We start from the raw sequence: 25,403 nt of genomic DNA on the forward strand, positions 1-25,403 counted from the left end.
GCTTGCCCCAGATAGCAGGTTGATTGGTATGTCGGACCCCGCGAAAATTGTTAAGTACAACACAACCCACTAATAGCCTACCACATAACACACCGCTGTCTGTGCGGGTCGCTACAATACTATAGCGAATTGATTAGGTTACTAACGTTAAGTTAGCTCATCTGATGTTTTAACGTTAGCTGTCTGACTTCATTAACCAGCTAATTTTTACAGCATAAACTGAATGATTTGATCAGTTAAGTAGGCTAATGTTGCTCAACATTTCTCTGGCTAGCTAACGCGGATAATTCGACCCAGCTAGCAAGATACTTAACAATGCTAACAATACTCGTTCCACCACACTTTCTCCCTCACCTCAAACTTTACAAAATGCCAGTTTTTCGGATACATGTCATTATTAAGTACACTTCATCACCTCACCCGGTCTCCGTGGTCAGGCGTCTCACCTACCTCTTCGTTATCGTTCAGGGGACACGCTGCTGTAAATTAACTGGTAAACTAGTTATTAGTCTTTGAGACACCCCGGTAAACTGCCTTTCCCGTCTTTCCAGAGCGTGTGCTGATGCTGTAACTAGCAAGTTGATTGTCTTTTCTCTTCAGTCGCGTGTTGCATTCTGTTATGTGAACGGTTGGCTGAGCCTTGGGACCAGCCAGCATCGATGCTAGTGACAAGGACCGCTACTTCAATGCAGACAAGAAACAGGGTTTACGTGAAATGTTAGACACAGCTGGACAAGATGGAAACGGTCACAGTTACAGGGCGCACGGAGGAAGAGAGGCCACGGACAGACAGAGCTGAAACTTCACTGCTTGACATGTATGATGAAATCCTGGTTGAGACTTAACAAATGATCAACGAAACAGCAAGTAAGTGAAAAATGTTTTGATTACGTTTTACTGGTAATGGGGACATATGTAAATGCCAACAAAATACCTTTTTAGTTTGCGTCTCAACTATTTAATTCTACTAGAACCCGTAAAAGGCCGCTACAATATCTGACATCTGTATCGGCCCAAAAAAATGTCATATCGGTGCATCCCTACTAACAACAAGTTAGATCGCTCTTTTCGTGTTTACAATGGGTCTGATCAGCATCACCGAAGCGCATCAGCTGTAAACAAAACTGAAACACTGCATATTCATGCTAACTGACAAGTACCATACCACCAGCCTTGTCTAAAATGAGCCCACACCTGCCCCACTGTTACTGCCCAGCTGCTACAGTAGCTACTGTATGACAAAACATTACTCCGCTAGCTACGTCTGCTGAGAGTGAGGATTAACTTGATCAAGATGAAGTGCTAACAACTTGTGGCATGAAATCTCATATAAGCTTTAAAAATGAAATCGGAAATGATTTGTTCTTGTGAATCCAACACCGGACCCACAGATCAATCACCATCCATAAAATCATGACTGACATCACCTGCTGTTTACATACGCATGCATAGTAGACTATACGAGCTGATGAAAAGAAAGAAGTCATTATTATTATACATGGTCCACTTTATTTTATACGTTTCACTTGATAACACAAGGTCAGTCTGTCTACAGAAGGCCTGGCCAGGAAGCAGGTATGGTAGCAATAAGAAAATAAAGTAAATGACAACAGTTCAAAAGAGAAAAGGGGTGCAGAGCAGTCAGTTAGGGGGAAACACTGGCTGTGGAGAAGAGATAAATGAGAAGGGCGAAGGAGAGTTCATGGGCCAAGAGAGATATATTTAACACTGTTCAACAACCATGACTTGAATTCAGGGGCGGGAGTATCCAGTTGTTTAGCTTTGTGGAACAAGAGCCTAAAACTAGAGTCGGAAGAACATGTCCATTGTACAGGTCTTTTGGGACAACTGTGGAATATGGGCCTGCCAAGTAACATCAAGCAGTTTAAATAGTCAGAACAAAGATGGTGTTCATTATTTTAAAAACTAAACATAACATGCAAGCGGTTTCCCCTGACCTAATTTCAAGCTTTGATTGTCCTCCAGTCAAAATAAGGTAGTGTCACTTCTTACAGTAGGATTGGGTGGGGCTAAACAAATTGTCCATGCGTCTGGAGAAAGCAGGGTTAAATACAAATGTATGGGCTGTGTGTGTGTGTGTGTGTGTGTGTGTGTGTGTGTGTGTGTGTGCGCGCAACTCAACACTTCCAGCACCTGAACAAAAAAAAATACTGTTTAAAAAAGAAAAATCTGAATTGATGTCCTTTATTCCTACAGAACGTTCAATGGCTAAACAATTTATTAGCACAAGGGTGCCCCTAAACAAGAGATGAGCAGCCTTCATTCAGTTTGGTTCCTTTAAGTTACCGGTTGGGATGTTTTGCGTTGCCGTGTGTGGGCATGCGTGGGTGAAGGCTTGACGCAGTGCCCTGCCTCAGGGGTCAAAGATGGTCCCAATGCGTCACAGCACCAGCTTCCGGTCTGGGTGGTCAGCACGGCCTGAGCGCTGGTGGCGCACCTCTAGGTGTTTGCTCTGGACCCGGTCAAAGTGCTGCAGCAGGTCATTGTAGTCCATGTGGGTGTAGGCTAGATGCTTGGCGCCAACAGGCTTAGACTCAATGTACTTTGACTCATCCCTGCAACATAAAAACATGCTTCCAGATAAATTATAACAATACATATGCATGGGGCACATCCGATGAGAAGTGTTAGGATGAATATTGTAATGGCCATGGGAATAGAATTCTGCACACTGTGGGCACACCACAATAACACAGTGTTTAGTTCTACTCACACTGTCCTCATAAGCTCTGGGTTAGGCACACAGCGCAGGCGGTGGGAGAGCAGCTGGAAGGCCTGGCTCTGGGGCAGCAGCATCAGCAGGCCGTACAGGGCCTTGATCAGGTATGGGTTGTTCTCCACATCCAGCAGTTGGAGACGCAAGTCTATAAAAACAAACATTTGAGAGACCGGTTGGTTGGCTAGTGTGTATGTTTGTAGTGCGGTGCAATGTGTGGCTGAGGCTTGACACGTAACAACAAATCATTTTGTGTTGTAACTGTAGGTTTATCTTGTAAAACGACAAAGGGAATTTGTTAATTTGAACTTCATGCTTGTTTTATTATTGAAATATGGAACATGAATTGCATCATTCAAGTCACAAGTGTGTCCCAAAGTTGAAGGGTTGATCCCCCTTGCAACTCTAAGTCGCCCTCAAAAGTTCCATCAGAAACACATGAAAACGGAGGGCCATCCGTTTGAGTTGGTAGGGGTGAGTGGGTGGTTTGGGATCCACTGTGTGTGTTCTGATCCAATATTGAGCTGTGGGACTCACAGGTAAAGATGGGGCTCTCGATCAACTGTACCAGCTTGTCAACTTCCATGAGGAAGTCGACAGTCACCTCCAAATCACCGCTAAATGGCTAACATTAAGGAAATATGGTATGCCATAATATACCAATAGGCATACACTACGAGGTGCAACAATGCTGATATGCAAAATGTTTATCAAAGACAACCAGAAAGGATACAACTTCTGGATGAGGTCATAGGCATGGCGGTAGTTCTGGGTCAGGAAGCAGAGAGACACAGTGGCCACAGGGTTGTGACACCAGGAACGATACAGGCAGCAGAACAGGGCACAGCTCTCCTGCAGGGTGCGCCAAACACAGTTAACATGAGGATACACACAGCAGGGAAAACTGTACCTCATTGGGTCAACAGGGTTGGGTTCAATTCCATTACAATTCTGCCTGTTCAAGAAGTTAATTAAAATTCATGTTCAGTTCATTTTTCAAAATTCTTTCATTTTTTGAATTGGAAACTTCCTGAATTCAAATGGAATTGGTGGTCAGCCATACAGAGGAATCCCATTTCTCAGGCATTACCTGTGTGCGCAGGTCCTTGAGCTGGTTGCGCAGCTGAAAGAGCTCTGCGGAGGTGAGCAGGATGGTGTTTAGCGTCTGCACCATGGTGGATGCAAACTTCAGGTCCTCTTCCTTCAACAGGATGTCTGCCATGGAGTGGAATATGTTCTCTGCGTGCAGAAGCAGACACAGCTGCCTGGGGGGGATGAGTGCAAGGAGAGTGAGGTGATGGGGAACTGAAACTACAAACAATCCCAGTGGGGTGGAGTAGGTTGAAAAATAAACAAATCCATGGTCTCTTGGAGTTTCAGCAACAACAACAACAAAAACCACAGGAACCTGTGAGTCTAACCCAATGTCGCAGCTCGTTGATGCACATATGTCACTACCTGATAATGAAGGCTCCTCTGTTCTCCAGCAGCTTTCTCTCCAGGCAGAAGCGCTTCAGCAGGTTGATCATGAACTTGTAAAAGTAAGAGTTCATGCTGGGGGTGGAGGGCGACGAGTCGCCTATTTTGGAACCAGGGTTACAGGACATTAGGTGGGTGAGAATTAATGCTTAATGCATCATTTACTTTTATGCATTATACTACTGTTCCGGAGACATTTTCTACTCACCCACAACTGTCTGTGGGCCTGCCTTGGCCCCATCAGGAACCTGAAGCGCCAGTTTGTTGTCAGAGTTATCACAGGAGCCTGAGGAATCGGTCTGTCCTGCTGGGGATGACGCAATCTCAGCTAGAACCTCCAGGTCCTTAAGAATGACCTGGGTAATAGATGGGTTGAGGTTGGTTACTTTTGTAAAAACTTGTATTAAAAAGATAGTTCAGCCAAATTACAAATTGCTTACAGCGTAAGGAAACCAGTCTATGGACAAGGCAAGTCAGCAATCAATGCTTTGGTTGTTTACCTGGCCAATTGGATTTGCCACAAATGCTCAAAAGTAAGCAGTTGAAACAGTGGCCAAGTAAACAAAACCAAAAGCATGGATTGCTGTTCAACCTTGTCCATGGACTGCTTGGATTAAGTATACCTTTAACATTAGTGAGATACTGAACTGGGGTGCATGTAGTACTCACCTCATCAGACTCATCTGAGAGTGTCTTCAGCAGCATGGGGAACAGACTGTCTGTGTGCCGGAACATCTACACGTCACAAAGGCACACAAATAGACACACACAGATCAGTGTGCTGATAGACACTGTAAAACACTCCAAAGAAAGGAGCAGCATTGGTAATACGACCCACTTTGCGAGGTGTCTTGATGTAGAGGTGGTACAGCCACTTGAGCACGGCGATGCGGGTCATCATGCCGGTGGAGGAGTCATGCAGGTGGCGGTCCAGCACCTGAACTATCCCATCAAGGTCAAGGGTCACCTGTGACCGGTCAGCACTGTCCAGGAGAGAGAAAACAGGTAAGAATGGAAGAACACAAGACAAACTTATGGGAACACATACTCCAAAATATGTAACAGCAGATACTAAAAAGCCACAGAGGGAAACAGAAACAATACAGAGGAAGATCAAACACTGTAGAGGACTTTGAGGCATGGTCGGGTATTACAGAAAACAGTAGACCCACATAAATGAGACATAGGTGTCGGACTGCACAACAGATCTGGGCAATACAGCAGCTTAGCACGTTAACTGCTCTAGACTCTAGAGGACACAATGCACAAGCTTTCAGATCTACAGCACAGCTAGGCCAGCAGGAACTATGGGAAATCTGGAGTTTACAGTGCATTTGGAAAGTATTCAGATCACTTGACTTTTTCCACATTTTGCTACATTACAGCCTTATTCTAAAATTGATGAAATAGTTATTTTCCCGCCATCAACCTACAGACAACACCCCATAATGACAAAGCAAAACTAGATTTAGAAATGTTTGCACATTTATATAAAAATAATTAATTTTCAGACCCTGCAATCAGTACTTTGTTGAAGCACCTTTGACAGCGATTACAGCCTCAAGTCTTCTTGGGTATGACGCTACAAGCTTGGCACACCTGTATTTGGAGAGTTTCTCCCATTCTTCTCTGCAGATCCTCTCAAGCTCTGTCAGGTTGGATGGAGTGTGTTGCTTCACAGCTATTTTCAGGTTTCTCCAGAGATGTTTGATTGGGTTCTGGCTGGGCTCTGGCTGAGCTGGGCCACTCATGGACATTCAGAGACTTGTCCAGAAGCCACTCCTACGTTGTCTTGTCTGTGCTTAGGGTCATTGTCCTGTTGGACAGTGAACCTTCGCCCCAGTCTGAGGTCCTGAGCAGGTTTTCATCAAGAATCTCTGTACTTTGCTCCGTTCATCTTTCCCTTTATCCTGACTAGTCTCCCTGTCCCTGCCACTGAATAACAAACCTCACAGCATGATGCTGCCACCACCAAGCTTCACCGTAGGGATGGTGTGAGGTTTCCTCCAGACGTGATGCTTGGCATTCAGGCCAAAGAGTTCAATCTTGGTTTCATCAGAGCAGAGAATCGTGTTTCTCATGGTCAGAGTCCTTTAGGTGCCTTTTGACAAACTCCAAGTGGGCTGTCATGTGCCTTTTACTAAAGAGTGGCTTCCATCTGGCCACTACCATGAAGGCCTGATATCTGGAGTGCTGCAGAGATGGTTGTCCTTCTGGAAGGTTCTCCCATCTCCACAGAGGAACTCTGGAGCTCTGTCAGTGACCATCGGTTTCGTGGTCACCTCCTTGATCAAGGCCCTTTTCCCCCGATTGCCCAGTTTGGCCGGACGGAACGCTCTAGGAGGTGTCTTGGTGGTTCCAAACTTCTCCCATTTAAGAATGATGGAGGCCACTGTGTTCTTGGGTACCTTCAATGCTGCAGAAATATTTTGGTACCCTTCCCCAGATCTATGCCTTCGACACAATCCTGTCTCAGAGCTCTACGGATAATTCCTTCAACCTCATGGCTTGGTTTTTGCTCTGACATGCACTGTCAACTGTGGGACCTTATATAGACAAGTGTATGCCTTTCGAAATCATGTCCAATCAATTGAATTTACCACAGGTGGACTCCAATCAAGTTGTAGAATCATCTCAAGGATGATCAATGGAAACAGAATGCACCGGAGCTCAATTTCAGGTCTCATAGCAAAGGGTCTGAACACTTATTTAAATAAGAGACATATATACACACACATATATAGTTGAAGTAGGAAGTTTACATACACTTAGGTTGGAGTTATTAAAACTTGTTTTTCAACCACTCCACAAATTTATTGTTAACAAACTATAGTTTTGGCAAGTCGGTTAGGACATCTACTTTATTCATAACACAAGTAATTTTTCCAACAATTATTTCACTGTATCACAATTCCAGTGGGTCAGAAGTTTACATACACTATGTTGACTGTGCCTTTAAACAGCTTGGAAAAATCCAGAAAATTATGTCATGGCTTTAGAAGCTTCTGATAAATGATGTCAATTAGCCTGAGTCAATTGGAGGTGTACCTGTAGATGTATTTCAAGGCCTACCTTCAAACTCGGTGCCTCTTTGCTTGACATCATGGGAAAATCAAAAGAAATCAGCCAAGACCTCAGAAAAAAAATTGTAGACCTCCACAAGTCTGGTTCATCCTTGGGAGCAATTTCCAAACGCCTGAAGGTACCACGTTCATCTGTACAAACAATAGTACGCAAGTGTAAACACCATGGGACCACACAGCCGTCATACCGCTCAGGAAGGAGACGCGTTCTGTCTCCTAGAGATGAATGTAATTTGGTGCAAAAAGTGCAAATCAATCCCAGAACAACAGCAAAGGTCCTTGTGAAGATGCTGGAGGAAACGGGTACAAAAGTATCTATATCCACAGTAAAACGAGTCCTATATCGACATAACCTGAAAGGCCGCTCAGCAAGGAAGAAGCCACTGCTCCAAAACCGCAATAAAAAAAGCCAGACTACGGTTTGCAACTGCACATGGGGACAAATATCGTACTTTTTGTAGGAATGTCTTCTGGTCTGATGAAACAAAAATATAACTGTTAGGCCATAATGACCATTGCTATGTTTGGAGGAAAAAGGGGGAGGCTTGCAAGCCAAAGAACACCATCCCAACCGTGAAGCACGGGGGAGGCAGCATGTTGTGGGGGTGCTTTTCTGCAGCAGGGACTGGTGCACTTCACAAAATAGATGGCATCATGAGGGAGGAAAATTATGTGGATATATTGAAGCGACATCAGTCAAGAAGTTAAAGCTTGGTCGCAAATGGGTCTTCCAAATGGACAATGACCCCAAGCATACTTCCAAAGTTGTGGCAAAATGGCTTAAGGACAACAAGGTTAAGGTATTGGAGTGGCCATCACAAAGCCCTGACCTCAATCCTATAGAAAATATGTGGGCAGAACTGAAAAAGCGTGTGCGAGAAAGGATGCCTACAAACCTGACTCAGTTACACCAGCTCTGTCAGGAGGAATGGGTCAAAATTCACCCAACTTATTGTGGGAAGCTTGTGGAAGGCTACCCAACACATTTGACCCAGGTTAAACAATTTAAAGGCAATGCTACCAAATATTAATTGAGTGTATGTAAACTTCTGACCCACTGGGAATGAGATGAAAGAAATAAAAGCTGAAATAAATCATTCTCTCTACTATTATTCTGACATTTCACATTCTTAAAATAAAGTGGTGATCCTAACTGACCTAAGACAGGGAATTGTTACTAGGATTAAATGTCAATGTCAATTGTGAAAAACGGAGTTTAAATCCATTTGGCTAAATCTGTTTGCGCTTTGTCATTATGGGGTAGTGTGTGTAGATTTGAAAAATACTTACGCAAGTCTAATGTAACAAAATTTGGAGAAAGGGAAGGGGTCTGAATACTTTCCAAATGAACTGTGTGTGTCCAAACTGGCTCCATGTGAATGAATTAGCAAACATTTATCGTGACAGATCTTCCTCAGTTCCCAGCGTTTATCTGAGCACAGACAAACATCTTCTAGCTTCTCTGCAGGTCTATTCGTTCATTCCACCAAATTTACAACTGCAGCTTTTCTCTAACCCCCCCCCCCCTTTCCAACCCTGCTGTGTCGTGGCATTCTTCTCTCCTTCAGAAACAGAGGGACCCTTTTCTTCACATTTAAGCATTGGTGGTTCAGTGGTAGAATTCTCACTCTGCCAGGCCCGGCTTCGATTCCCGGCCAATGCATGCACAACCTTTTTGGAGCTTCTATACTGAACAAAAATATAAACGCAACATATAGTGTTGGTGCCATTTTTCATGCACTGAAATAAAAGATCCAAGAAATGTTCCATAAGCACAAATTCGTTTACATCCCTGTTAGTGAGCTTTTCTCTGTTGCCAAGATAATCCATCCAGGTGTACCCTGTGCTGGGGGAAATAAAAGGCTACTCTAAAATGTAAAGTTTTGTAAAACAATACAATGCCACAGATGTCTCAAGATGAAGGAGCGTGCAGTTGGCATGGTGACTGCAGGAATGTCCAACAGAGCTGTTGCCAGAGAATTTTTATGTTTCTCTACCATAAGCCGCCTCCATCATTTTTAGAGAATTTGGCAGCACGTCCAACCAGCCTCACAACCGCAGACAAATCACAATAGCTTGAAGATTTTGCGAATACATTGCACCAGTCATGAGGCATGGCACAAGCATGACATGTCGTCTCCATGAAAAACAGATGTCAGGTCTAGTTAAAAACAAGGCTTCACTGTAAGTAATCCAATAGCTCAGACAAACTGGTAGGATTGAGTGGCTCAAAGTAAAGTTGTTGACTACTGACTAGCATTACGATTCTACAAGTAGAAACGGCAGGTTCATCATGCAGCAGGTAGAGCTTTTGTTCAAGCAAGAGAAGGAAAGCCTCCCACTGTGATAAGTACCTATCTGCAGTGAGATTCTCAATGTGTTTCATGCATAATAAGGGTTGCAAGGAGCAGTACGTCACTAAAGGTTGTACTCAGGGCTTTGCTGTAATCTAAGCATTGTATGGAGTAGGACACCACATTTTTAGAGGTTGAATGGAGTATACCACTAATCTAAGGGTTATAATACAATAATATTCATAATAATCAATACAGTCAGGTCCATAATTATTGGCACCCTTGAGAAAAAATAAAAAAGACTTGGGACATTTTATTATTACATAAATGCTCAGACAAAGATATTTGGTTTAACAAGTAGTAATAAATCTAAAAAAGATGGGGCAAAATTGTCACCATGATTTAATCCTCTAGCACCCTTCCCTTCTAAAATGTTTAATGAGATTGGAGAACACATTGCGAAGGATCTTAGACCATTCCTTCATACAGAATCTTTCCAGATCCTTGATATCCTTTGTCTGCTCTTATGGACTGCCCTCTTCAATTCAAACCACAGGTTTTCAATGGGGTTCTAGTCCACAAGTGTCATCCTCCTGGCAGAGGCAACCAAGTTTTTGCCTAAAATGTCCTGATACGTGTTAAAGTTCATGATGTTGTTGACCTTAAGGGCCCCAGTACCAGTGAAAGTAAAATAGCCCAATAACAAAGATCATCATCATATTTTACCGCACGTATGAGGTACTTTCTGCACATGTGAACGACCAGTTCGATTCAGTCTTATGTAGCAAAATAAGATCGAATATTTTTGCCCCCTTTTTTTTAAAGTAGGTTCCTTTTCATGCAGTTAAAGCAATCATTTAAAGAATTAATGCAGCAAAATGGACAATCAGTATGAGTTACCATTCGAGAGCATTCTTTTCACGAAAGGCTGTTCCCAATATGTATAAGAAAGTGAGAGGAGAAATTCCCCAAGAACTCGAGACATACCCAATTTCTCTCAACAGATATTTGGTCTAGCGTAAACATGAGCCTGACTGTTCACTACATATCCAGTGATTGGTCTCATGCCCCATTGTCTTGACAACCTATATGCCAGAGAACCATACTGCGGACAACCTGAGTGAAGCTCTCCGGTCCGTGTTGGCAGAATGGGCATTGGATGAGAAGAAATTGTCATGTAGCACAACTGACAACAGGGCAAACATTGTGGCCGCGGTGAGGCAGTTGGGTTGGCCATGGCTTAACTGCTTTGGACACAAACTACATCTGGCAGTCACAGAAGGTGTTGCAAGTCAGAAAAAAACACGCAACCCGGGCCTTCGACAACGTAGAACATTTTAAAAATAAAGAAACCCTGGAATGAGTAGGTGTTTCCTGTATATGAAATTATGCCTATTGCATTCCATAAATGTTTGGCTATTTAAATCAAATACAATTAGTCCTATTAATTGAATGATGTGCACATTTCATTCTATTAATTTTAGGCTATTTAAATCAAATACAATGTTGGTCCTAGATTAATTTAGTGTATAAATCAAATTATATGAAATGCAAGGGAATAAATATTTTTATACTGCAGGGTTGAAAAACACATTGGGGGCCAAACAAAGAGTTTTTGGAGCAGGTCCTGGCCATACGATGGGTATTGATTGACGATCGAGACCACAAGCATTTAGATCAGTCATGGCAGGTCAATGTTCTGCAAACGGTCAATGCAGCACTGAAGCCTGTGCCTGACTTCACTGATATCCTATCTGGGGAGAACTGTGTGACAGTGTCGTCAGTCAAGCCCATTTTACAACTTTTAAACAGGACACACGCAACAACTCAGAGCTAACAAAAAAATAAAAAGATGGGCAGTGTATTGCAGGACAGTTAAGCTGCCCATTGCCTATAACGGCTATTGTTTCAGTCCACTATCATAGGCTATAAGGTTTCGATTAAGAAACACCATGTTTCTTAAATCGAATGGGCAGAACCCATTTGTTTCAATTTTCACCTAAAATGACATACCCAAATGTAACTGTCTGTAACTCAGGACCTGAAGCAAGAATATGCATATTCTTGATACCATTTGAAAGGAAACACTTAAGTTTGTGGGAATGTGAAATTAGTGTAGGAGAATATAACACATTAGATCTGGTAAAATATATATTTTTTTATTTAAAAAACATGCGGTTTTTTGCACCATCATCTTTGAAATGCAAGAGAAAGGCCATAAAGGATTATTCCAGCCCAGGCACAATGTAGATTTTGGCCACCAGATGGCAGCAATGCGCAATTGTTTTAGACTGATTTCTGTTCAAAATGTTGTATCAAGACTGCCCAAAATATGCCTAATTGGTTAATTAATACATGTAAGTTCATAACTGTTGACTCTCCTCAAACAATAGAATGGTATTCTTTCACTAATAGCTACTGTAAATTACTACTGTAAATTGGACAGTGCAGTTAGCTTAAATTCTTGTTAATCTTTCTGCCCATAGATGTCTATGTCCTGGGAAATTTTCTTGTTACTTACAACCTCATGCTAATCGCAGCCTACATTAGCTCAACTGTCCCGCCGATACTGTAGAGGCTTTGAGCGCAAGAGTTTTATTTTCAGTTGTGCTTTACTTTTATTTACATAATTATAAGTAATTTTTATTCCTCACATGTGCTTTGGCTTTACATGTATTACTGTGTTATTATTCTTAATATTTTTTTTTTTTTTTACATGAACTTAATAACCAACCCCCTTTTAAACGAAAAAATATATGAAAATTCCTATTTGAAAGCCTAAGTAGCCTACAGGCACCATTTGTCGCAATGCTGATGTCACTATGCTGCTTTTTGTTGCCTTCAGTAAAAAAAAAAGACCATTAACAAAAAGTGTGTGTAAGCTTAAATTTTGGGCTCCCGAGTGGCGCAGCGGTCTAAGGCACTGCATCTCAGTGCAAGAGGCGTCACTACAGTCCCTGCTTCGAATCCAGGCTGTATCACATCCGGCCATGAATGGGAGTCCCATATGGCGGTGCACAATTGGCCCAGCATCGTCCAGGTTTGGCAATCATTGTAAATAATTATTTGTTCTTAACTGACTTGAATAGTTAAAGGTTAAAGAAATACAAAATATATAAATGGTGGTGTTTAGACTGACCAGCTGATAATTGGCCATTTTAAATCGAAACAGGCAATTACACTGCGACAAATAGTGTATGCCTTTTTCTCCATTTTTTACATCGATATAGTGGAATCATGCAGCCCATATGTTTTGATTTCATAAGACATTAAGGTTTGTATCATTGTTGCCAAATAACTCAATCATAAATATAACCGGTTTTAAATTATCACTTTTTAAGCTGAACACAATAATGGCTACATGTGCACACTAGCTCGGAAAAATGCAATTATATTCTTACAATAAAATCATAATATAAAATAATGGCACTTCATGTTTCATAGGAAAGACCTTCCTAGAATAAAGTGTACAGGCAACTAAATTGATTTATTCCACTTTGGACTTAAAATGTAGATGTTGCAAAAGCCCGTATCAGCAGCTTGCATGTGTGGAACCCATTTATGTTAATTAACAGTCAATTACCGTGAGACCGACAGTTATTTGCTTCACAATCACTGGCTGACAATGTGACCGCAACAGCCCTAGACCCACCTATCTCTTTAAGGAGTCAGGTGAGGACATGTGCAAACAGATTGAGTACGGTAGTGTACTAAACAACCAAAGATTAAAAGGTTGGTTTATACTACGTCTATCGGCATGTCTGTACACAGTTGTCACAGTGAAATCTTGAACATTCTATCATCACCCGAGAGCAAACTTTGTTGTCGTTACGAAAAAGTATAAACACAAAAACAGGCTGCATAGCAACAGCAGCCTGGTGGTCCAAAGTAGTATAACTGGTGTATTTTAACACCAATTAACCAATCCATTTAAAAATGATTTTTGTATATATGTCAATCTAGCAAACCAGGCAACTAAAAGCAACTTCCTAAACAATGTTTTGGTTCATTAAGTCAGCTGGCTAGCCAGTTCAAATAATGACCATATCATAGCTGACAACATCTTAACTTTAGCTCAAATCCCATCTATTTATAAAACCCTTATACATCAGCAAATGTCAAAGTGCTTATACAGAAGCCAAGCCTAAAACCCCAAACAGCAAGAAATGTAGAAGCTAATTTGTATTCATTAGAGGAAAATGATCTCCCAACAAGATCATTATTTAGAAGTTAGTGGCGCACTAATTACAGAAAAGAGCTTACAGCTGTGAGTGTGATGAAATAAAAAGCAGGGTATTCTGCCAGAGTATTTTAGAACTTGGACACTGTCTCGTTGCCCTAACATTATATCCTAATTTGGTGCAAGTCATGTTCTTCACATTAGTCTCTGGTAACACACACTATATCAAATAAAATCAAAATTTGTCACATGCACAGGATACAGAAGGTGTAAACGGTACAATCAAATGGTTACTTGTGTAGTGGAGTCTTCGCTAGCTAGCTAAACAATTACCCATTATCGCAACTCATGTTACTACCATGCATTAATCTGCAGGTAGGTGAAGCTAACCAATTAGGTTCAATGTTAGCTAGCTAACATTGGGCTATAACTAGTAATGCAAATGGCTTTCTGAGATACAAACAATATTACTACACAGATCATACACATAACGTTAGCGAGCCAGCCAGCTAACATTAGCTAGCTAACAGTACGCTTTAACTTCCAATGCTCGCTAGCTAGACTCTCTTCACCGTATACATGGATGAACGCTTCTCCCTCTATCGCGGATGCCATGGTTGCCCTTAGTTTGAAGATGTAATCCAGTGTTTTTATACAACAGCCTTCTGTGTGTTCTCCCTCCGCATATTTGCAATCAAACGTCAGAATTTTCTCCATCTCCTTACATATCATACTCTGCTTCCACTGGGCATTCCACTGATTTCAAAACTCGGTCCTCCAGAAAGTGGAGATTTTTAACACTTACTTTTTTTAACACTCACTTTGTGATATCTTTCAAAAAGGCATCATTAGAAAGGTTTACCTACACATACTGAGCAGCTAATGTTAGACAGAAGCATGCTACTTGGCACATGAAAGTTCACGTTCCAGAAGGCATTTGCCAAAAAACGCATTGATGCCTCTCCTGTGACGTGCGACATACGCCTAGTTTCCTTAAGTCACATATGCTACTGTTTTTTAACACCAAACCCACCACTGGTGTGCATGGTCAAAAAGCTCATGTCATCTGACTTAATAATGTCCCACATTTTTTAAGCATACAATATAGCCCAGTTTTTGTATAATTTATTTTGTACAGCATTTTGACTCATTTTTATCAAGGGTTGCCAATAATTATGGACCTGACTGAATATGTGATGGGTTGTATGGGATACATCCTAACGGTTTTATAGACTACATCCTAAGGGTTGTCTAAGTACTTGGATAGTTGGAGGTGGACTGTGGTACTCTTCAGGCCAGGGCGATATGTCACCGTGGACACAGTGGAGCAGAACAAGGGTCTTTGGAACTTCTTACGAGGTCTCATAGGGAAGAGAAAGCTAACTTGTGGTTAATCACATATGAATGCTAAATGCAGGCCAAGTGGGGGCACACCGAGCAAAGGGAAATCATTCCAGCTGGTTGCCATGGCCACCAATACGTAAAATATGAATGCATGACTAAATCACTTCAGATTAAAAAGTGTCTGCTAAATGGCATATTACTATTAAGACCAATCTGGATATATTTTATTTTCTAGGACATCTGCATTCATTCTGAACATGCTGCCAGTGAATGTCGGGATGCCCACAGGGAAGATGTACATTTGAAATACAAATTGTTAATTAAAATCTCACCATTTACAACTAATACAGCTGCGGAGGAGTCTGACAATCAAACAGCACTTTGAAATATAAATTGATGAAACTGATCAAATGTCTAATTACCAGAGGTGAGACTAAGTCACTATTATTCCAGTCACAAGCAAGTCTCAAGGTCCGAGTCTCCAGTCGAGTTCCAAGTAGAACAGGCCGAGTCTCGAGTCAAGTAAAAAAAATATATATTTATACATGCTATGACTAGATCAACTACCAATCTCTATTTGAGGCTACCAGACAGAACATTTCATTACTTTGTCTATAACACATTGATTGTAATAATTAAATTTTAACAAATTCAAAATGTCAACTTCATAAGTGAATTATCAATTTCGACACACCAAAAGACCAGTAGCTAAGCCTCTGCTAGTAATTGCTGCCTGATGCCCCATTGCTGGTATGTTTGGAAAGTAAAGAGTTAATTTTTTGATTACCAAAATGTTTTGGAGCTGGATATTTAAAAGAAATCAACTCTCCCTTCAATTTGAAGTTGCACCCGATCCTATTGCTGTACAGCAAATCAGCACTCTGTTCGCTAGCTCAGATGTTCTCAAACTTTAACCCGCGACCCGCCAAAAAAGCAGTGGTTCAAAGCTTGCGACCCCCCCCGATATGCGCACACAATCACTTCTCAATATGTAGCTGATCATTACAGCCATAAACAGTGAGGGATTTTCTAAACGCAAGATAAAGAAATAAACTGCGTTTTACACCTGCATTTGCAGTTGAAAGTCATTCATGTTAGCAGCCAACATCAACCATGTCACTTCTCTGGAGTCCAGAGCAAGCAGAATCATGTGGCCTACCTGTATGCAGTGAAGGTGGCAGGATCAGATGGTAAGCATGGTCTGACTGCGCGCTATCACTTTGGAGGTCCACCTCCCTGCAGAACGCATTTTGCAAACTGGGTAGCCCTTTTCTTCCTCGCTAATACCGTAATTAGCCAGAATGGTATTCATCCCATAATATTGAAGGCAGCGCAATGTTACAGCCATCTTTACACATATTGCCAGTAGCCACAAACTAGTCCCATCAGAAATATGAAAATGATCAACGAAATCACCAGGTAGCCTATTATTGTTCTGGCAAAGATGCCCCAGTAGTATAATATAAACGTAGGCCTACTCGGTTTGTCAGGCAAAACCAGAGGAAATGAAGCAAGTGCTTTCTGGTCACTAATCTCTGGATATGCAAGCCCACCTTTGCTCACCAATGCTGATGACCTCTCATTGGTTAACTTCATTGGGATAGGGGCAGTATTTTTACGTCCTGATGAAAAGCGTGCCCAAAGGAAACTGCCTGTTTCTCAGGCCCAGAAGCTAGGATATGCATATAATTGATAGAACACTGTAAAGTTTCTAAAACTGTTAAAATTGTCTGTGAGTATAACATAACTTATTTGGCAGGCGAAACCCCGAGGACAAACCATCTAGAAAAAAAAATTTGAGGTCAGGATTGTCAATTCGTTTTATATGGGAAACTATATTTATGAGGAACCTGGTTTCAGTTCCTATGGCTTCCACTAGATGTCAACAGTCTTTAAAAATTGGTTGATGTTTTTCTTTTGAGAATGAAGAAGTAGGGCTGTTCATTGTGAGTGTCAAGCCAAGTGGACTCTTCTGTTTGGTGCGCGTGACCAGGAGCTCACTCCATGTTTTTATCCGCTATTGAACACAGTATATTCCGTCATAAATTTGATCGATTAATTACATTTTAGGATATCTAAGATTGGATTAGGAACATTGTTTGAAATGTTTGGAGCAAGTTTACAGGTAACTTAATATATACTTTGTAGTCATGTTGGGCGAGTTGGAACCGGTGCATTTCTGAATTAAACGCGCCAAATAAATTGACATTTTGGGGATATAAATAAGGAATTTAAATCGAACAAAAAGGACCATTTGTGATGTTTCTGGGACCTTTGAGTGCCAACAGAAGAAGATATTCAAAGGTAAGGCATTTTTTTATATCGCTATTTCTGACTTTCGTGTCGCACCTGCCTGGTTGAAATATGTTTGTTTTTCATGTGTTGGTATGCGGGGTGCTGTCCTCAGATAATCGCATGGTTTGCTTTCACCATAAAGCCATTTTGAAATCTGACACGGCGGCTGGATTAACAACAAGTTAAGCTTTATTTTGATGTATTGCACTTGTGATTTTATGAAAGTTAAATATTTATAGTAATTTAATTTGAATTTGGCGCTCTGCAATTTCACCGGATGTTGTCAAGGTGATCCGAAAGAAGTTGACAAATCAAGATGCACAATTTTTGGATTCTGAAGCACAGGCATGCTTGAGACAAATTAGTACAATACCGTAGGCCTATATTAGAAATCCAATCAAATAAAATGTTATGTCACATGCTTCTGCCTAGAAGGCGAGCATACCGGGGTCGACTCTTCAATGTTGACGTTGAGACTAGTGTTTTGCGGGTACTATTTAATGAAGCTGCCAGTTGAGGACTTGTGAGGAGTCTCTCAAACTAGACACTAATATACTTGTCCTCTTGCTCAGTTGTGCACCGGGGCCTCCCACTCCTCTTTCCATTCTGGTTAGAGCCAGTTTGCACTGTTATGTGGAGTAGTACACAGCAATGTACGAGATCTTCAGTTTCTTGGCAATTTCTCGCATGGAATAGCCTTCATTTCTCAGAACATGAATAGACTGATGAGTTTCAGAAGAAAGTGCTTTGTTTCTGGCCATTTTGAGCCTGTAATCAAACCCACAAATGCTGATGTTACAGCTACTCAACTAGTCTGTCACGTTCCTGACCTATTTATGTTAGTTTTTGTGTGTTAGTTGGTCAGGACGTGAGGTTGGGTGGGCATTCTATGTTATCTGTTTCTATGTTGGTTTTGGTTTGCCTGGTATGGCTCTTGATTAGAGGCAGGTGGTTTGCGTTTGCCTCTAATTAAGAGTCATATTTAGGTAGGGCATTCTCACTGTTTGTTTGTGGGTGATTGTCTTCCGTGTCAGTATGTTATGTTCGTACCACATGGGACTGTAGCGTTTGTTTGTTTTCGTTTTCGTTTCGATGTCGTCTGTTTCCTGTACGTAAGTTTATGTTTAGTTATGTAAGTTTATGTTCAGGTCTCGTCAACGTCGTTTTCTTGTTTTGTAGTTTGGAAGTGTTTTGTTTCGTTTCGTGTTTGCCATCATCGTTGTTTAATAAAGATGGCTTATTTCCCAAAGCCTGCGTTTTGGTCTGAGGATCCTTCTCTCCTCACCTCATCTGAGGATGAGGAGAGCACAAGCCGTTACAGAATCACCCACCACGCTAAGACCAAGCGGCAAGGGAAAACGAAACGGAGTAAGGGACAGGAGAGAAAGGAACAATGGACATGGGACGATGTTTTGGATGGAAAGGGTTGCTACACTTGGGAGGAGATCCTGGCTGGGAGGGATCGCCTCCCATGGGAACAGGTGGAGGCATTGAGGAGAGCAGAGGCTACCTGGGAGAGGAACCGGAGCTATGAGGGAACGCGTCTGGCACGGAAGCCGAAAAAGCCCGTAAGTAATTCCCAAAAATTTCTTGGGAGGGGGCTAGGAGATAGTGGGCCAAGGGCAGGTAGGAGACCTGCGCCCACTTCCCAGGCTTACCGTGGAGAGCGGGAGTACGGGCAGGCGCCGTGTTACGCAGTAGAGCGCACGGTGTCTCCTGTACGAGTGCATAGCCCGGTGCGGGTTATTCCACCTCCCCGCACTGGGAGGGCTAGATTGAGTATTGAGCCAGGTGTCATGAGGCCGGCTCAACGCGTCTGGTCTCCAGTGCGTCTCCTCGGGCCGGCATACATGGCACCTGCCTTACGCATGGTTTCCCCGGTTCGCCTACATAGCCCGGTGCGGGTTATTCCACCTCCCCGCACTGGTCGGGCAACCGGGAGTATTCAACCAGGTAAGGTTGGGCAAGCTCAATGCTCAAGAGTGCCAGTACGCCTCCACGGTCCGGTATTTCCGGCACCACCTCCCCGCCCCAGCCTAGTACCTACAGTGTCAACACTACGCACTAGGCTACCAGTGCGTATCCTGAGCCCTGTTCCTCCTCCACGCACTCTCCCTGTAGTGCGTGTATCTAGCCCGGTGCCTCCAGTTCCGGGCCCACGCACTAAGCTACCAGTGCGTCTCCAGAGCCCTGTACAAACTGTATCTTCTCCCCCTACTAATCCTGATGTGCTTGTCCTCAGCCCGGCGTCACCAGTGCCGGTACCACGCATCAGGGATAGAGTAGGCTTTGAGAATACAGTGTGCCCTGTCCCTGCTTCCCGCACTAGTAGGAAGGTGCTTATCATTAGCACGGTGCCTCCAGTTCCGGCACCACGCACCAGGTCTACAGTGCGCCGTATCCGGCCAGAGCCATCCGTCTCCCCAGCGCCATCTGAGCCATCCGTCTCCCCAGCGCCATCTGAGCCATCCGTCTCCCCAGCGCCATCTGAGCCATCCGTCTCCCCAGCGCCATCTGAGTCATCCGTCTGCCAGGAGCCTGCAAAGCCGCCCGTCTGCCATGAGCCTGCAAAGCCGCCTGTCTGCCATGAGCCTACAGAGCCATCCGCCAGACAGGAGCCGCTAGAGCCGTCAGCCAGACAGGAGCCGCTAGAGCCGCCCGCCAGACAGGAGCCGCCAGAGCCGCCAACCAGACAGGATCTGCCAGAGCCGCCAACCAGACAGGATCTGCCAGAGCCGCCAACCAGACAGGATCTGCCAGAGCCGCCAACCAGACAGGATCTGCCAGAGCCGCCAACCAGACAGGATCTGCCAGAGCCGTCAGAGCGCCATGAGCAGCCAGAGCCGTCAGAGCGCCATGAGCAGCCAGAGCCGTCAGAGCGCCATGAGCAGCCAGAGCCGTCAGAGCGCCATGAGCAGCCAGAGCGCCATGAGCGTCGAGAGCCGTCAGCCTGCCATGAGCGTCGAGAGCCGTCAGCCTGCCATGAGCGTCGAGAGCCGTCAGCCTGCCATGAGCGTCGAGAGCCGTCAGCCTGCCATGAGCGTCGAGAGCCGTCAGCCTGCCATGAGCGTCGAGAGCCGTCAGCCTGCCATGAGCGTCGAGAGCCGTCAGCCTGCCATGAGCGTCGAGAGCCGTCAGCCTGCCATGAGCGTCGAGAGCCGTCAGTCAGCCATGAGCTGCCCTTCAGCCTGAAAAGGCTAGATACCCAGAACTGCCCATCAGTCCAGAGCTGTCTCTCTGTCCGGAGCTGCCTTTCAGTCCGGAGTTGCCCCTCTATCCTGATCTCCCTCTCTATCTTTATCTACCTCTATAGTCTTATCTATCCCTCTGTCTTGGTTTATCTCTCTGTCCCGGTATTGTTATTCTTAGATATGTTATTAAGAGGATTTTGTGGGGGAAGAAAGAGGGTGGACATTCTTGGAGGGAGGAGGCTAGGATGGATTATGGTGGGGTGGGAACCGCGCCCGGAGCCTGAGCCACCACCGTGGTTAGATGCCCACCCAGACCCTCCCCTAGACTTTGTGCTGGTGCGTCCGGAGTTCGCACCTTGTGGGGGGGGGTACTGTCACGTTCCTGACCTATTTATGTTAGTTTTTGTGTGTTAGTTGGTCAGGACGTGAGGTTGGGTGGGCATTCTATGTTATCTGTTTCTATGTTGGTTTTGGTTTGCCTGGTATGGCTCTTGATTAGAGGCAGGTGGTTTGCGTTTGCCTCTAATTAAGAGTCATATTTAGGTAGGGCATTCTCACTGTTTGTTTGTGGGTGATTGTCTTCCGTGTCAGTATGTTATGTTCGTACCACATGGGACTGTAGCGTTTGTTTGTTTTCGTTTTCGTTTCGATGTCGTCTGTTTCCTGTACGTAAGTTTATGTTTAGTTATGTAAGTTTATGTTCAGGTCTCGTCAACGTCGTTTTCTTGTTTTGTAGTTTGGAAGTGTTTTGTTTCGTTTCGTGTTTGCCATCATCGTTGTTTAATAAAGATGGCTTATTTCCCAAAGCCTGCGTTTTGGTCTGAGGATCCTTCTCTCCTCACCTCATCTGAGGATGAGGAGAGCACAAGCCGTTACATAGTCTAAAATAAGTTTTATTGCTTCTTTAAATCAGCACAACAGTTTTCAGCTGTGCTAAGATAATTGCAAAAGGGTTTTCTAATGATCAATTAGCCTTTTAAAATGATAAACTTGCCTCTGTATGGCTATGTAGATATTCCATAAAAAAAATCAGCTGTTTCCAGCTACAATAGTCATTTACTACATTAAATGTCTACACTGTATTTCTGATCAATTTGTTATTTTAAGTGCTTTTCTTTGAAAAACAAGGGCATTTCTAAGTGACCCCAATCTTTTGAACGGTAGTGTGTGTATAAACTCAGCAAAAAAAGAAAACGTCCTCTCACGGTCAACTGCGTTTATTTTCAGCACACTTAACATGTGTAAATATTTGTATGAACATAAAATTCAACAACTGAGACAAACTATACAAGTTCCACAGACATGTGACGAACAGAAATTAAATAATGTGTCCCTGAACAAAGGGGGGGTCAAAAGTAACAGTCAGTATCTGGTGGCCACCAGCTGCATTAAGCACTGCATCTCCTCCTTATGGACTGCGCCAGATTAGCTAGTTCTTGCTGTGAGATGTTACCCCACTCTTCCACCAAGGCACCTGCAAGTTCCCGGACATTTCTGGGGGGAATGGCCCTAGCCCTCACCCTCCGATCCAACAGGTCCCAGATGTGCTCAATGGGATTGAGAGCCGGGCTCTTCGCTGGCCATGGCAGAACACTGACATTCCTATCTTGCAGGAAATCACGCACAGAACGAGCAGTATGGCTGGTGGCATTGTCATGCTGGAGGGTCATGTCAGGATGAGCCTGCAGGAAGGGTACCACATGAGGGAGGATGATGTCTTCCCTGTAACGCATAGCGTTGCGATTGCCTGCAATGACAATAAGCTCAGTCCGATGATGCTGTGACACCGCCCCAGACCATGACGGACCCTCCACCTCCAAATCGATCCCGCTCCAGAGTACAGGCCTCGGTGTAACGCTCATTCCTTCAACGATAAATGCAAATCCGAAGCTCACCCCTGGTGAGACAAAACCGCAACTCGTCAGTGAAGAGCACTTTTTGCCAGTCCTGTCTGGTCCAGCGACGGTGGGTTTGTGCCCATAGGCGACGTTGTTGCCGGTGATGTCTGAGGACCTGCCGTACAACAGGCCTACAAGCCCTCAGTCCAGCCTCTCTCAGCCTATTGCGGACAGTCTGAGCACTGATGGAGAGATTGTGCATTCCTGGTGCAACTCGGGCAGTTGTTGCCATCCTGTACCTGTCCCGCAGGTGTTGTTACACGTGGTCTGCCAGTGAGGATGATCAGCTGTCCATCCTGTCTCCCTGTAGCTCTGTCTTAGGCGTCTCACAGTACGGACATTGCAATTTATTGCCCTGGCCACAGCTGCAGTCTTCATGCCTCCTTGCAGCATGCCTAAGGCACGTTCACACAGATGAGCAGGGTGTTTTTCAGAGTCAGTAGAAAGGCCTCTTTAGTGTCCTAAGTTTTCATAACTGTGACCTTAATTGCCTACCGTCTGTTAGCTGTTAGTGTCTTAACGACCGTTCCACAGGTGCATGTTCATTGAACAAGCATGGGAAACAGTGTTTAAACCCTTTACAATGAAGATCTGTGAAGTTATCTTTGAAAGACAGGGTCCTGAAAAAGGGACTTTTCTTTTTTTGCTGAGTTTACACACACACACAGGGGTACAAGGTATTTGAGGTAGATATGTACATAAAGGCAGGGTAAAGTGACTAGGCATTAGAACTTGGAGGGAAGTATAGAGTTGAACGCTGAGCTATAGTCTATGAACATTAGGACCGGGACCAGTATCGTGATACTCATTAGTACCATGGCAAGGAAACAAAACACGAAGCGGATTTACCTTTAGGGAAAAAGCCTGAATGTTGGACAAACATTATGTTGCCATCCAGAGTCGGTTATTTATTTTCCATGCTATAGCACACAATATTTTACATACAGTAGGTTTTTAAAGGAGCCAAGAGTGTGGTTGCTTTGTGTTCACATTTTTTGAGGAAAAAAAATATTGCGATACTGGTATTGTCCCGGCTCAAATGAACAGCATTCTCACAATTATCTCCCCTCTTGTGCAGGTGGGCGAGGGCAGTGTGAAATGCAATTGAGATTGCATCATCTGTGGATCTGTTGAGGCGGTATGCAAATTAGAGCGGGTCCAGGGTGTCTGAGATGATGGTGTGTGTGTGTGATGACCAGCCTTTCAAAGCACTTTATAATTACAGATGTAAGTGCTACAAGGCAATAGTCATTTGCTCCCGAGTGGAGCAACGGTCTAAGGCAATGCATCTCAGTGCAAGAGGAGTCACTACAGTCCCTGGTTCGAATCCAGGCTATATCACATTCGGCCATGATTGGTTGTCCCATAGGGTAGCGCACAATTGGCCCAGCGTCGTCCGGTTTTGGCCGGGGTAGGCCGTCATTGTAATTAAGAATTTGTTCTTAACTGACTTGAATAGTTAAATTAAAAATAAGTCTACGCATGCTCTGAGAACGAGCCCTGGTATTCCGTCTGGCACGGCGGACTTGCGAGTGTTAACCTGTTTAAAAGCTTTACTCACATCGGGAACGGAGAGAGACCACAGTCATCAGAACATGGACTTTCATGCAGGACTGTTTTCCTTGAAGCAAGTATAAAAGGCATTTAGCTCATTTGGGAGTTCTGAGTCACTGGGCATCTCACGGCTCGGTATCCCTTTGTAATCCATTATCTTCTGCAAGCCCTGACACATCAGTGGAGCGTAGGAGCCCGGTGTAATAGAATTCCACCTTGGCAGGTAGCCTAGCGGTTAAGAGAGTTGGGCCAGTAACTGTAAGGTCGTTGGTTTGAATCTCCGAGCAGACTAGGTGAACAATCTGTCGATGTGCCATTGAGCAAGACACTTATCCAGAGTGACCTACAGGAGCAATTAAGGTTAAGAGTGTCTGCTAAATTACTGAAATGTATAGCGTCCTTTTGCATGTTTGATGTCTCAGAGGTCGTAAATAAATAGGCAAATATTTAAAATGGTAGGCTATATGTAGACTATTAAAATACTCCCCCCCCCCCCCCCCCAACCCCCCCCCCATTCAGTTTAAACCTCACTTTGAAAACTAGCCCATCAGTTACACAATTGTTTTTTGCAAGTCGATGCTGCGGCTGTCTCTGGTTGTGTGAGAGCCACAAAATGAGTGACAAAACCTGGCCAGATAATTTCAAGTTGAGTCTTGAGGCTCCAAGTCAAGCTATTTTATTTATCAAGTCGAGCCTGAAGTCAAATTTGTGACCTTGAGTCAGACTAGAGTCCAAGTCATGTGACGAGTCCACACCTCTGCTAATTACTAACTGCACATTTCAAATCACTTAGCACATACCTTGTGGGAGTGAAGAAACAGATGTTGCTGAAACCCACAGACTCCTGTGACGCGTTGAGCATATCTGAAAGCAGAGGTTGTTTAGAGTCAGAGCCATCAAAAAACCCTTTCAAGCTAAATAGTAGCCAATGTTAATATTGGGTGCACCACTACGCGTAAATTATACATTGATTGTTGCCAGTGATCGCATTGAATGATCGAGAACAATGTATTTACTGTAGCCTATAAATATTGTGCACTGGAAAACCAACAGAGGACAAGCTAGACCATTCTGTGGGGAAAAGCATTGTAACTTCAATTGAATATGTTCACGGTACAAGTCATAGCAATGCCAAATATGTAACCTATTTATACAAATCCACTACCAGCGCAAAAGGAAATGCATGCATTGGCCGGGAATCGAACCCGGGCCTCCCGCGTGGCAGGCGAGAATTCTACCACTGAACCACCAATGCTTTACATGCTAGAATTTCCCTGTTTATGGCTTAAAAAGGAACTGCATTCCACAAAATAATCCAGCCGGAGAGTGGCCACCAACCAGAGTGAAG

At 43.7% G+C, this 25,403-nt stretch overlaps 1 protein-coding gene and 1 non-coding gene across 2 annotated transcripts in view; both read right to left on the minus strand.

Annotated features, from left to right (window-relative positions):
• Positions 1-1,486: 1,486 nt before the first annotated feature.
• The window catches only part of vac14 (vac14 homolog (S. cerevisiae)), a 31,511-nt gene continuing 7,594 nt past the window's right edge, over positions 1,487-25,403 (minus strand). The window contains exons 10-19 of the mRNA XM_055939674.1: positions 24,856-24,919; positions 5,055-5,199; positions 4,886-4,951; positions 4,425-4,572; positions 4,196-4,316; positions 3,828-4,002; positions 3,471-3,589; positions 3,275-3,354; positions 2,735-2,885; positions 1,487-2,576 (exon numbers count right to left, since the gene is read on the minus strand). Coding sequence (XP_055795649.1) covers positions 2,402-2,576; positions 2,735-2,885; positions 3,275-3,354; positions 3,471-3,589; positions 3,828-4,002; positions 4,196-4,316; positions 4,425-4,572; positions 4,886-4,951; positions 5,055-5,199; positions 24,856-24,919 — 1,244 coding nt within the window. The 3' untranslated portion in view covers positions 1,487-2,401. The remainder of the gene's footprint in view (positions 2,577-2,734; positions 2,886-3,274; positions 3,355-3,470; positions 3,590-3,827; positions 4,003-4,195; positions 4,317-4,424; positions 4,573-4,885; positions 4,952-5,054; positions 5,200-24,855; positions 24,920-25,403) is intronic.
• On the minus strand, positions 25,240-25,310 carry trnag-gcc (transfer RNA glycine (anticodon GCC)). Its single transcript has one exon. It is a non-coding gene; the product is annotated as a tRNA-Gly (tRNA).

This window comes from Salvelinus fontinalis, chromosome 12, assembly GCF_029448725.1.
Source record: "Salvelinus fontinalis isolate EN_2023a chromosome 12, ASM2944872v1, whole genome shotgun sequence".
In the NCBI taxonomy this organism is placed as follows: domain Eukaryota; kingdom Metazoa; phylum Chordata; class Actinopteri; order Salmoniformes; family Salmonidae; genus Salvelinus; species Salvelinus fontinalis.